At 35.1% G+C, this 14,437-nt stretch overlaps 1 protein-coding gene across 2 annotated transcripts; it reads right to left on the bottom strand.

Annotated features, from left to right (window-relative positions):
* Positions 1 to 403: 403 nt before the first annotated feature.
* LOC135666530 (phosphatidylinositol 3,4,5-trisphosphate 3-phosphatase and protein-tyrosine-phosphatase PTEN2A-like) lies at positions 404 to 13,662 on the bottom strand. Of its 2 annotated transcripts, none has more exons than XM_065178120.1 (13): positions 13,379 to 13,662; positions 11,025 to 11,519; positions 9,419 to 9,520; positions 9,289 to 9,345; positions 8,109 to 8,174; positions 6,570 to 6,746; positions 6,383 to 6,469; positions 6,224 to 6,288; positions 6,065 to 6,141; positions 5,561 to 5,607; positions 2,326 to 2,456; positions 1,516 to 1,585; positions 404 to 1,186 (listed from the first exon to the last, which is right to left on the bottom strand). In XM_065178120.1, the coding sequence occupies exons 2-13, from the start codon at positions 11,442 to 11,444 to the stop codon at positions 644 to 646; spliced, it is 1,842 nt and encodes a 613-aa protein (XP_065034192.1). In that variant the 5' UTR covers positions 11,445 to 11,519; positions 13,379 to 13,662; the 3' UTR covers positions 404 to 643. The 2 variants fall into 2 exon arrangements, with proteins under 2 accessions (XP_065034192.1, XP_065034191.1); XM_065178119.1 differs by having other exon boundaries at positions 13,493 to 13,633.
* Positions 13,663 to 14,437: the final 775 nt, after the last annotated feature.

The following is a 14,437-nucleotide window of genomic DNA, read 5'->3' as shown; positions in this document are numbered from 1 at the left end:
ACATTTAAACCTACTAAAGAGGAGATAAAGTGGGAAGTGGCTATGACAAAAACATCAATAACAGCAATTTAGCTAGATGCAAATGGAAAAGGATGAATTCCAAACATGAGACACTCAAATCCTCAAATACTCAATTCGGAGTTAATGAAAGGTGGAAGCTAAACTTAATATTTCAAATAATTTTCTCATGACTCGATCTCCCAAATGGTGCAATTTTCTGAAGGATACATGCAATTAATCATCCTAAAAGATTGAAAGGCTGTATGTACAATAAATTTGTCCTCTTGATGGAGAGGCAATAGGCATGCTAAATATGGACAGCAACCGAGTTCCACAAAACCAGCCAACACAACTCCTAGATGAGAATCATCAGACACAGCACAACTATCATCAACCCCATGAATGCAGGAAGCAGGCAATGTTTTCGGTCCAATAGTAACAAGTATTCAACATCCATGTAGGAATACAATATGAATACATATCTAAATTAACTGTCGGGGGAAGGAACAAACCAAATTTTAGCAGGGTTTCCGCCAAGCCCAGATGTGTTTGAACGTACATCATTCTGGCTCTATAAGTTCATCCAATGTCCTTGACCACATTTATCTGTACATCCTGATGAATGCTGAATGATTGGTTGGGTTCATTCACTCTCGTAGTCTTCATCGTCACCAAAGGAGAAGACTGAAGCATCTGCTGCGATTGCCTTGAATTCACTCATAGTGGTAGACCCCAGTTCAGGAGTCTCCACCGGCAAACTCTTGCTGCTCCCTTCAATTTTCACATCAGATGAATCAGGCACATTCTTAGCTCCTGCTTCATTTTTCAGTGTAACTTGTCTGATGGCTTGTGCTATGGCTGTGGCTTCCTCTTTTGAAGACTTCATTTCAGCTCCTTTAGCTGTAACCGTAGATCCATCAGTATCACCAGCCACCTTGTCACGCCTCCTCTTGGAGGAACCAGTTTCTTCTGCTTCGCTGTCCGAGAAGACGTCATCCTTGTCTTGGCTTCTAGAGTCGCTGTCAACTTTTGAAGGTGGAGTGCGAATTTCTTTTGTTGCAGTGGCAGACGTGGTGTCTGGAGCAGATTCCTTGTTGGCATTTGACCCAATCTGTCGTGGAGAATTAGAAGCATCATAATCCACAAGCACGATTTCAATCTGGAATCCTGGAGAGGGCAACTTTCTCTGCAGTAAAGGTTTGAAAGGTGAGATAAAAGAATGTAAACAGAAACAATAAAACATTACAAATATCACATAATCATAAGAAAAATGAATGGGCAAGTATTTAATTTAATAAAGTTTTGAGAACAAGCCGACTGCAGAGATTATAGCAAAAGATTTTCTTGTTTCACACTTAAAGGAGAAGGATGGTCAAAAGCCAATTTTACCTTTAGGTTGCAAGTCAAGAATAAATAGTTTCTTATCTTATGATGAAGTCGTGCAAGAAAGTGTCTCAAAGCATCCTAATTAAAGATTGAACTTATCATTTTCATTGTCTAGTACCAGAATCTTACCTTGTCAAAGCCATCAAGGTCAGAAGTATTCAAGATCTTCCTGTTCTCCGTAAATGTTGTATTTAACCAGCTAGACAATCAGACAAGTAAATAGTTGTAAGTTATGAATATTGTAAATTCAATAGCAAGACATAGGCTCATGAATGATGAAACAATTAACTGGCATATTCATTGTTAATAGAGAAGTAATACATAAGCTAATTATACAATTAACAAGCTTGCCATTTTAAGAATGCCATAATTTTTTTCTCATACTGCTCTAGTGTTGGTTCCAACTGCCACTATACATTACAGAGAACCAGGAGAAAATTTGACATCCTAATGTATTTTTTAAAAATGCTACAGTCATTTGAAATGTTAAGAGGCTTTAATAATAAGATATGTTGTATTCACAGCACAAATGCATAGTTTATGTGCAAGTAGTGAAGATGAACATTGGCACAACCTAGACTAACTTGTTCACTCTCAACATTTGCACAGTTTGCATTTTAACAGGACATACTGCCAAGTGCTTACTATCAATAATCATCATCTCTATAAGGGTAAAAGGAAGATGCAATACATTTTCACTACAAACTATATTTTACTCCTAAACAATATACAGCCTGCCACTAATCACACATGGAAATGGTCACAACTGAAAAACAGAAAAGAAGTCCTGAATTAAAATACTACCTTAAAAAGATACAGGAATGGTAAAATTAAAACTCACAAAAAAACCATGCATCTAACCACTAGGATGATGCATATTACCTAATCTAAGGCGACACGAGAACCAGGAAGATGACAAATTTGGGGAATTGTCCTCACCAGTAAAAATCTCCTTGTCGATCATGGAAGTGAATCTTAAAATCGCCAGCCACCTCAGTCAAACCAGGCTCGCCTGGTAAAGCAAAGACCATGATCCCCTTCTTTGGTGCACTAAACCAGAAATCTTCGGGCTAAAAAACATGATGATCAGTGAGGCATAGATACCATGAGAATAACTGCAAATTGAGGATAAACAAGTAGCACACTAGTAAGTAGAAGTTGGAAACTTCTACGGCTGATAAGCCAAGGTATAAAAGATCTACTGCACCAATATAAAATACTAAATTGTTGACATCTCACATTGATAATGATTTATTAATCTTGATAAATTATATCAGTCATTAGGATGTAGTCATTAGCAATTTCTGAGACATAAGAAGCATGCAACTTTGCCAAATTCATGCAAGAGATGATTCAGCAAAATAAAACTGTCAAATTCATTAAGAGCTGAAAAAGGCTTATAAAGGCCCTGAGAAAAGAACAATAAGGAATAGAGAAGAAGACGATCAATTCGTTCTGCCTAAGGTATAATTCAGCTGTTGGAGTTTCATTTTCTGCACAAAATGATCCACATAGGATTTGGGTTCGACGATCCGTCAACTCAATACCACCTTTCGGATGGAAATTTTGGCGGAGGAGAGAACTAACATAGAAAGACCAACCGTAAAACCAAAAGAAAACAATCTCTGTTACTTGTAAAGCTAAATTGCTAACTGCAAGACTTAAAACAATGAAATAAAAACATGATAGGAAGTTTATAGATGCATAAGAACGCAGGTTGTCTTTGGACAGCACTTAGGTGCTCTTAGCAGTTTTCCTATCGCTGCCGGTTTCAATCTTCTCCTTCTCTTTTGCTGCTGGAACCTCCTCTTAAGGTTTGGACAGCAACCACTTTAGGGACTTCTTGCAGTAACTGGACGAAGTTTCGATGCAGAGCTTTGGCTACTGGAACTCGAGGAAAAAGGCTGCGGTGGAAAGGATGGGTGTACCGTATAGAATTCTTCCCTTCTCTCTTCTCCTCTCTTCTCTTCTCTATTCTAAGGTAGAATAGCTAGGGTCGGTTGGGCTCTTGCGGTGGAATTATTTGGTTTTTTCTTTAGATGGGGCACACCCCTTGTTTTATAGAGTGAGGGGTGCCCCAATTCCTTAGAGTTTAAGGACTTTCCTGGTAGGAGGGGCACAACTAATACTTTCTTTGTAGGGCTATCGCACCCCCCTTGCTTGGTGGTTGTATCTATTTGAGTGAGGGCTGCCCTAATCCGAGTCCTATTAGGACCTGGATTGAAGTGAGAGGCTGCTAGGACTTAGCTTTGCTTGGGCAAACAGGGCTTCAAATCTTCAATGGGCTCTTGGATAGGAATCGGTCAAACTGGTTGAATGGTGCTGAGATCATCCTTAATCATAAAAGACATTCAAGAGGATCAAGACCAAGAAAGTATATTACCTAAAAATATTTGTATCTTGAATAAGAATCAAGACACAATATTACCATAATTTTATCACATGTTCTCTGGTAGAGAACAAAAGAGACAATATTTTAGTGGTGAGTAAATCCAACTACAAAGCAATAGGCTTGGAATTAGATCAAACAACCAATGAATTTACAAAAAGTAAAATTTATCAGAGAAAAATCTTTAAAAATTTTTCTTGTAGTTGCTTAACCAGGATAAGCAAAAAGGTTCTTTCCAAGTGCTTTTATACTGTAAAAATTAGAAGTTAAAGTTATAGCATTCCTAAAACATGCTTATATTTCCATGTACAGAATGCTCGTGAGTGTACATGTGCAAATTAGCATTTATATTCATAAATTGAAAATCCACATTACATGATTATTCACATAAATTAAAGGATAACAAAATCTTTTACTAACATTAAAGGATACAAATTTAACGAAGTTTAACAATTTTGCTTTCAGAAAATTTCTAAAAAAATGAAGATGAAAACATGAAGATTTACTTTATATACTCATAATTTAATCAAATATAAAAGTGTCAACAAATATACTGACACTAGTTAGCTACGTAACAAGTTTAGATAACCGATTATATATTAGATACTACAACCGAACCACATATATGTAGATAAGTAGCCATGAATTTGAAAATAGACATGCACATACACATGCATGTGCATGATGTAAGTCTAAAAATGATGATGCGAAGAGAGAACATTTGAGAGAATGAGCTAAAATCTTATAAAAAAGTTAGCTTGAAACTTACGTGCCAATGAAATGAGTTTATATCTAACTTAAATTCCAAAATTTAATCACAAAGTGAATATTGTATAAAAGGCCATTTCTTAGGGATTAAGATATTTGAGTTAAACTGAAAATTTTGAAGTTTCTCCACACTACTATGTTTTTTGTCATGATTGATATAGTACTTCTGCAATGCACCATTATGTAAGTTAGGAACTGCTGTGGGATCACTTGGCAGCTTATTTGAGGGCAGAAACAATGCTCAGGTATTGACGATTATCTTATATCTACATTCTAAAAGTACAAAGAATCAGTGTTTAATATCTTGGTCGAATACCATTTTACCTTGTCAAACACAATACCAATATACTTGGTGGTATACCACCTGATAGCACTGGTATAGAACAGAAAAAGTAAAAACCAAACATTGACTGTTGAAGAACTATGTAGTCTTGTACTGGTCCTTGATCGGATTTGATAAAATACCAATTGGACAGAAAAATAGGTACAATCGGTATTTAAACCTTGGCAAGACTATGCATTAATCAGAAATGATATTTTTACCAAATGAGCTCTACTATCAAATTGAACAAGGCTTGACAACATTTTTGTGGAGTATGGATCAATCAAAATCTTCATGAACTTTCCCCTCAAACATAATTATCTGTGTTGTATTCAAAAATCCAATTAAGTGCATTCCCCTGAATATTTAGTTCATGATCAGATAATATATTACCAAATTCCTACTTCTGATCAACTTTTGCTACTCGTTTGCATGCAATCTGTCACTTATGCTGTGTACAAACAGCAGAATATCTTAAGAAATAAAAACTATAAATAAACATGAAAACTTAGCAAAAAATAGAGCAACATCTATGAACACACCCACAAAAGGCCAGCATTTTTCATATTGCTGAGCCCAAATTGGATATTACCAGAACAGGCACAGGCCCAAACCAACATGAAGATGTTGAAAGTAAAATACACAGTTTAAAACAACTTTAGATTCAGGAAACATATACATAAATAAAAACATACCATTAGATCTTTGGTTCTTGAATGCTTCTTTGTTGAGAAGAGGACTCCTGTTTTGCAAGAGATGCAGGTGCTACATTTAGTACCAATTCCAAAAAGAAGGAAATGTAGAGACATAGAGTAATTAAAATATGCACCAACCATTAAGTTACACAAGTAAGCTGATTCCCTTATACATACAATATCTCAATCAGCAAGTGCAGGAGCAAATATTGGTACACATGCATGTCAAATATGCTAATATTAATGATGATAGATACAAAATTGATACTTTCTTAAAATATAAGAGAGCTTTAGATAAGGTGTGAGAGAATATAATTTTCAAAGCTCTATTGAATAATGATTTATAGTAATCAAATTGAAAGTATCACAGGAAAAATCTCTTTACTTCCATGGGTAAGGTTGCATATAAAGATCCTACCTAGAACCCATTTTGACCCAATATTTAAAGGTGCCCAAAATGGATGCAATTCATGCAGTAAGATGAGATACCGAAACAGCCAATACCATTATGATTAGAAACAGTAATTGAAGGCCGGATCCAATAAGGACACCTATGAAGACGAAACCCTTTAAGCATGCACCTGGAAAGCGGGAAACTGTGACATTAGTGGAACTACAAAAATTGACATGCTCATAGAAATGATAACAAGAAAAAGGTGTTACCTGCGGCTCGGCTGATTTTCACCATTGAAGTATGTCAAGATACGCTCGAAATATTTGACGTACCTCTGAATTTAACAGAAGTGCAAACAAATGTCAGGATCTTAAAAAATGATTTTTCTTGTATTTTTACAGGTATGTTATAGCAAGGAATAGACTAACAATCTGACTTGGGAGAACAAGTCCTTTTCCATCTATACATCTTTTCTGGTTGTAATATTCCATGGACTCTTCAGCGGTAGGAAAGAACTGCATAAAACAGCATTAACTTATATCAAAGAAAATAGCAAACAATAGATGAGAGAGGTAACAAATCATATTGCCTACAAATTTTGCAACTTATTCTTACCTTTAGATACAGAAGAAGGCTAGAAATCATCAACCCTGTCCTTGCCATACCAGCTTTACAATGAACAACAACCACATTTTCAATGTCCTCCTTCAACCATGAGTACGCACTTTGACAGAATGATGTAATAAGTTGAATTGGAGGGCAGTTATGATCATCAAAAGGGAAGCAAGCCACCTGAGATGTGACAAATACTTCAGATATGCAAGACACCAAGAAATTGGTTGATCAGCACTATTCATTATGGGTTGTACTCTTAAACCGAACTGGCCAGTACAGCAGTCATAAATCAATATCAAGCCAGTTTGCATCAAGGTTGGTCTTCAACCATTTTCAATACAAAACCAGACATGGACCAGTCCAATTTTAATGATTCTTAACTTCAAATCAGAATGATTAGGTTGAAAGCCAGTTGGTCTAAGATAACCCAAAAAAATGCAATTGATTAGAGGATCAATCTAAATCATGATCTCTATAAAGTCACAACTCATCTGCATAATCCTCTCTCTCCTGCAGGGAGGCAATGACAGAAAAAAAAAACATGAGAAGAGAAGAAGGTGAAAAGAAGGAAGATGAGTGACCTCGAGCAAGGAGAAAAAGGTCTGCTTGTCTTCTCTCCAGATATTTATCATGTTTTTCTTTATTACCTTCTTGATTTTCCTTTTCTTACTATATCTGTGGTAGTGGATGGTCTACTGCTCATAACTGAACCAAACTAGTCCAACAGTCAACCAGATCGAGATGGCAATTCCTTGCCCTTCATATAAAAAAGGCAATAACGATTGCCTTTATAATTGCATCAGATATATGTGTTCCTAAGTCCTAACTTTTATTGTTAAGTGACAATGGTAAAGAGCATGAGTGAATCAGACAATTGCCCCAGGTCTAGTGCAACTCTTAATTGTTCAGCAGGATGAATAAAACTTTTACAATGAAGACAATAATTAATATTTTGTGTGAGACTGTCGTGCTAGAAATCTGATTAATCAATGAATCAGATAAAACACTTTGACTGAATGGAGATTGAAATCAGGATATGATGCATGAAACTTTTAAGATGGTTGGGCTTGTGAGGTAGAATTAGAAGGACTAAAAAACGGGCAACAGGATCAACAGAGTAAAGGTGAAGCTGATATGTTCGATTTGACGAGGATGAGATTGAACAAGTGAAAAAAAAAAAGTTATCACGAAAAGATATTGAATATATAATTAGAAGCTCTTTGAAAGACAACAAAAGTGAAGTAACTATTTATTTCCCTTTTTCAAAGAAGAAACTTGAACTGTAGCAGTGTATGGAGCAAGCACCGCCACAAACAAAGTACAATTTAATATAATATTAAGTTTATTTTGAAAAATTATACTCATGTTTATAAAATGGACAGAAACCATTAAGTTAGCATGTAAACATAAGTTGTAGAAACTAGAAACTACATAAACTAGCAAAGAATTTACATAAGCATTCAGCAAAGTCAAGAAGCATAAGTGTCACATGCAATGGAGTGAGGATATTGCAATCTTAATTGATATACATGAATGTACCTTTCCCTCAAATAGAGATGCATCATAAAGCCTCTCTGAACATAAATTGTATACTTTATACTTACCCTACAAAAAAATTTTCAATTAAAAAACTACGCAAGAAAATTTAATGCAAGAGATTGCATATTATTCATACAAATTCAAGTGCTAGAGTGAACTTTCATTCAAGAAAATGTAAACCAAACAGTAAATCCTTGTTGAAACATAAGCTTGACAAAAGTTAATGAAAAAAATTATAAAGAGAAAGGCACAAAAGTTGTTTTGAGATGGACATCTGAATGGCATCCTAGTAATCAGGAAACTGTTCCATATAAACGGTTAACATTACCAACCACATTTACTTCCCCTCCTCAAAGACAACATGAATACTCATAAAGGCAGTTTGGTCAGCAGTGGTAGATAAATCAGTCCTTAAGGTGTTAGAAGAAACACCAACAGTCCATCACAACTCAAAAAAAAAATTAATAACTAAAACTAACTCAGCAAAAAGCTGACACTGCTGTAGATGCCTACATATAAGACAGTACAAGTTATCAGAATTAATATGTAACCTGAAGAATTTTCATGTCCTATACACTGAAACTTTAATATCATTTTCTCAGGAAAGCCATAGTTCTCAAATAATCTAAAAGCAGTAACATATCATGATCAACCAAAGTATGATTTCAAGTTTTGTCATGACAGAGAGTTTTTATGTTGCTGGCTCAATATGACCTGGCATGATATGACCAACATGCCCCTTGTGTTCGTCGATATAGGCCAAAAGTTGACTCATTCTTAGCATAGAATACTGGCACCAGCACAACAAGGCTCAATGATGAACTCCCCATGCCGACAGAAAATTCAATCATTGATCCAAAGCAATAATAAGCGTAAGAAAGAAGAATGGACAAAAAAGTGCAAAGAAGAATGCTCGTCACCTTGGTCCTAGAACTTTTCACTAAATTCTCCAAATTGAATGCATACCTCACACCTTTTCAAAATTATTCTGTTCACTATGGTTTATTAGCTATTGTCAAACTTAGGCTTGCATCCTTGTACCATCATAATCACTCAATCAAAAATTTCTTTTTTACTCAGTGGATACTTGTAGCATAATAATAAGCAAAATATTATGTACAATGTTCACAATTAGAACACACATCATTTCTCACCTTGGGAAAGTTTAATAACATGGTACCTTATGGTGAGTTTCAAAGAACTTGATCACTTCTTCCATATGGTTGCGATAAAATCCCTGCAAAATAAATAAATTTTATTTACTTAACAAGAATTGTTCAGTAACAGTAATAAGTCAATTTCTAAAGTACCTCAACATATCCAAAAAAACCTGAGCTCATGTCACCTGCCGGGAAACCCATGGCAATAATATTCTCAGTAATGTATGTCATATCCAAATCAAATCCACCTTCCTGGAATAAATAAAGAAAAAGGGGGTGATGCACATATACAAGGAATCAGCAGTTTTCCTTTTTCTTTTAAAGAAAGTTGGTTCATATTAGCAGAAGCAACAATGAGAGAAGGTTGACAGTTGACCATTGTTCAGAAATTACAAATCATGTAACCAAGAGCAAATGACATTAATGATGCAATGGAATCTCAGAATGAAATAACAAAATTTAAGGTTCACTAAGATCATACAAAACGAAAATAAGAGAAAAGCATAAACTGAGTATTTAAAAAACAGCAGTGAAACTTGGCACCGACCTGCCATCATCTATATTACATTAACAGTTATGAAATATAAAAAGAAAAGAGAAAAGTTAATGTACAAGATACCCCCAATATGGATAAGATTAGAAAGGTTGTGTCAAAAGTACAAGTAAAGAAGCAAAGCTTCTGGTGGTTCCCAATGGTGGACAGGAAACATGGTAACACACAGAATGCAGAAGCAGAAGAACATATGCAAGCCAAGCATAATTATGATGGAAACCTTGATTGGCATTAAAAAACACTGAAGAACATATGCAAGACTAAGTAATTCCAATTCCCAATTCTGAAATATGAGCCATCCAACAACGTGAGTTTGACCTTTTGTATGTGTTGTGATGTCCAACCACTGGCTTTATATGAATGGGCACACAATATGTAATTGGAGAATTTCTAATGTTTCCTTTGATTAACATTTCCATTTTTTATGAAGACAGACAGCTGTCAAACGCTCTCTAATCCGGAGGTAGGATAATGAAAGATCATTAATTAAGCTTATTTTGTGGCTAACTTTGAAAATTTTTTGTTAGATATGTATTAACAAAAAATAGGATAGTTATAAAATGTACATGATAAAATTATGAGATATAATTGCACTTAGTATAAAATTCAAAAGTTTTAAATGCTAATCATGTCATCTTACCTTAATATTTCTTGAATATTTTCTTGTTAATTTTTACGTTTTTTTACTTTTAGCAGAAGCAATGTCTTTCAATTTATAAAAATAATTCCTAGTTGTGATGAATAGGTAAAATATGAATTTTATTTATAATTTACTCCCATGATTTATTCTGCCCAGAGTATTTGTGTAAAGAAAATTGAATCCACTCCCCGATTATGGCAAGATCAAGATCAAGCTAATAATTTACAAAAATAATGTTAAAACTTCTGATTGTTAGTTACAAGTATTAACTACCATTGCATTTTCAGAAACATATCTATTATTTCAATATTTTAAATGTGTATTACAATTTACAAAACCTTTTGGTTTTTTATGATGTTGACAAATTGTTATTAGAATCATTGAATTATTTATTAGACAGTAGATTCATAAGCATTTGCATCCAAACTAGTCTGTAAAAGGCACATAAGGAAACCAATAAAGCAAAAAACTGCACAAAGAAAATCCAAGCAGGAAACTGACTATCTCACAAGTCTGTATGGGTGACAGAGATCTAGCGAACATCATATTTGTGAGACCATTACCTGATATCTTCTTTTATTTTGAGAAACTATGTGCCGAGCCTTTACTTGGACAGCCTTTACTGCACTTCTGGATGTATCAACGAAACCTTTTGTCAAAGAACCCAGAACTCCAGGTTGTGTGGTTGTTGAGGAACCCTCAGCGACATCCTCTTCAGACTGAGAAGATTTTGGTGACAAACGAAACCCAAATCCACTAGTGATACGTGAAAATGTTGACTTTCCTGCATTTCCAGACTGCAGATCCTCTTGGCCAGATGACTGTGGAAATTTAAGATTTCTGGCCCATGAGGATATACCAGAAGTGGAGAACATGGATTGCGTTTCGACAGAAGCATCTTGTCTAGGAGAAGCAGAACTTTGATTGCCGGGGGATGTAACAGGTGGTGGAAATGACTGCTCACCAAGTTGCTGCGACTCCATTGTGTACTCAAAGAATCTCTGACTTTTACACAAATGTTTGTCAATATATAAAACACCAAATTACATTCTGCGTATCTGCAAGATAGTAATACTGAATAAGAAAGATAGGATAACAAAGCAAATGAAAATTTTGCGTGCAGTGCTACATAAAGAAGATGACTTTGTATGGCTGGACAGCAGGCCAAAATGCAGATGGATCAATATACTATGCCAAATAAAGCAATATACATATATTGGTTAAAATCTTAGTATTTGCACCCTTATCAATTCTGCTAAAGTAAACATTGAAACCATAGAATTCAGAACACCAAGACAGCCCAACTAGTGGAGGCACATAGAGAGGTCTATTATTCTATTATGCCCACTTCAAAATTTTTAGTATATAGTTTACCATTGCAGCAACTTCTACACTTCCATAAATTTAGCTCTTGATTGTAGTCTAGATTTGCTTCCATGGTATTCTTTATAAACTAGCTTAATGACCTACAAAGTAAAAAAGTGTTGTCATGAACATAATTGACCTAGTTTATCCCTAACCACAATGACCAGTGAGCATAGAAATTTCTTGTATGAATTACAGGTAGAAATTTCTTGTATGAATTACAGGTAGAAATTTCTTGTATTTATTTGAAAGTGTCAAAATATTGAAATTAAGGCAATAATTTGAATTGTTTATTATATGTAGATATATTGAACAAGCAGAAAATGTATATATGGATTCTAAATTGGCATGCATGTTTTCTATCTTTTTCATTATTGAGAGGTTGGATAATCATGATACCCATGATTATATTAATAATCTAATATTTGAACATTTTTTAAGAGGCTATAATTACATGTATTAACCTAAGAAAGGTGTCATTTGATTGGTTGCTCTGCGTACAGCATATTCATGGCTATATGATTTTTGCAAAATCTGATCATCAATTCTACCAAATTTTTGCCTGATCAACCACATTTATTCAGAAGTCATCAAGACTTAGATGAACCTTTGCTTTCCAGAATGGACCTATTTAATAATTCACTCCCTCACCTTTAAAGGCACCCTTGCATTCAGGTCAGATATCTCTCATCCCGTTCATAGTGGGATTATAGGAGGGTCAGGGGTTGGATAAGTGAAGATTCACAACTTTTATGTACGGTTAACTTCTATCATATCAACATTTTCAAAAGAAAAAAAAAGTGACTAAAATTCTTTTTCCTTCTTTTTTACACATTTTTACCATCCACTTCACCATCAACTAGGTTTGTTTATATATCTTTCTCTCTCCTTTGACACTGCAGAACAACTTCAAATACCCTAAGAGTGAAACAAACTATGTGAGCATGTTTGCAATTAAACCCTAGAAACTTTAACAAAAGCAAATTCCTTTTCGCTACCCAGGATTTACCCTATTAAATTGTCAAGATCGAATATTTTCTGCTCTAGGATTCAGAATCTTTTCTGCAAGTCCGCAATAAGATTCAGAAAAAGCGACTAAAACATGGTGGCCACTAGCAACTATCCTGAACACGTTCAGGCTAAACCCTAGAAACCTTAGCGAATTCAAATTCTTTTCTATTTCTGGTGATTTACCCTGTTAAATTGTCATGATCGGATGTTTTCTACCTCATACTCTCATCAAAAGTCTCCAAATTCACCGTAAGATTCGGAAGAAGCGACTAAAATATGGTGAACATAACCAAGCATCCTACACATGTCCACGATTTAAACCTTAGAAACCTTACGAAATCGAATTCTTTTCTATTTCCCGTGATACACCCAATAACTACCAAGATCGAATCATTTTACTCCATACTCGCCTCAAAAGTCTCCAAGTCCACAACAAGGTTAAGAAAAGGCGATTAAAACATGATATAGATCAAGAAATTGAATTGCCCCCGCAAACATAGATCAAAAGAACCAAACTCGAACGCTGCAGCAAAGAAGTTACCGGCGGTATCGAATATGCTGGTGGGAAGAGGAAACAGATCTAGGATGGTCTAGGGCGCAAAACTTGGCCCAGATCTTTTAAAGAACTGCGGATTAAAATAAGGAGGTAAATTACGATCGATGGCGACGAGAAACGCGGATCCAATGGCTGGGCGGGGCCTACAGAGTCGAGATCCGTCGGCGCGAGGCGATCGATCCCGCGATCGGTCGACGATGATCTTGAAGACGAATCGAGCGCAGAGCGCGAGAGGAAGATTTCCGCGTCAATAGGCTATGGCGAGATAGAAAGCGGACAGGAAAGAGGAGGCGGTCCGGTTCACGTGTCGGATTGCCCGACTGGTCTAACATGGACGGGTTGGTCGAGATCGAACCAATATATTTTTACAGAAACACCCTTGTACTTCTTTTATCTGCAAAACGGTACGGTCACATATTGCCAGTCAATTGCGATGACGAGAGAAAGAGAGATTCCTCACCTCAACAGTTTTGATTTGGCAAAACTTGAAATTGAAATCGAACCGGCAAGATGTAGTTACGGTTCGGCCAGTTTCGATTTCAATTTGAACTTATAATTTTTATTTTTTTAAAAATAATTTATAATATAAGAAATTTATAATTTTATTTTAAATTTTAAAAATCGATATGTATCCATAATGACTTAAGAAGTGTAAATTTGTAATGACTAATAAAAATTTTGATATAAATTTAAGTAAAATTATAATATTTAATCGTTATGGATGCTAGATGTTTCGATAGTCTCTTTGGTTAGTATGTTGAATAGGAGGTTATTGTCTTTGCAAACGATCTCTTGGTTATGTTTCGTCATCTTTGTCCGATCGTCGAAGTATGTTTAAACTTTTACTGATTTAAGGGTTATACTTAATCTGGTTTTATCTAGGATCCATTCTATCATGTTGAAGACTTACTAAATGGTTATCTTTAACACTAAATTTGCTAGTATTTGCATAGTGATCAAGATTGAAAATATTGTTATATATTACACCACCCTTCTAGAGTATGAAACTATATACATATAGAGCTATCACCAAACTCAAAAGTT

The sequence above is a fragment of the Musa acuminata genome, unplaced genomic scaffold, assembly GCF_036884655.1.
Source record: "Musa acuminata AAA Group cultivar baxijiao unplaced genomic scaffold, Cavendish_Baxijiao_AAA HiC_scaffold_1105, whole genome shotgun sequence".
NCBI lineage: Eukaryota > Viridiplantae > Streptophyta > Magnoliopsida > Zingiberales > Musaceae > Musa > Musa acuminata.
This window is presented reverse-complemented; position numbering and strand designations above follow the sequence as displayed.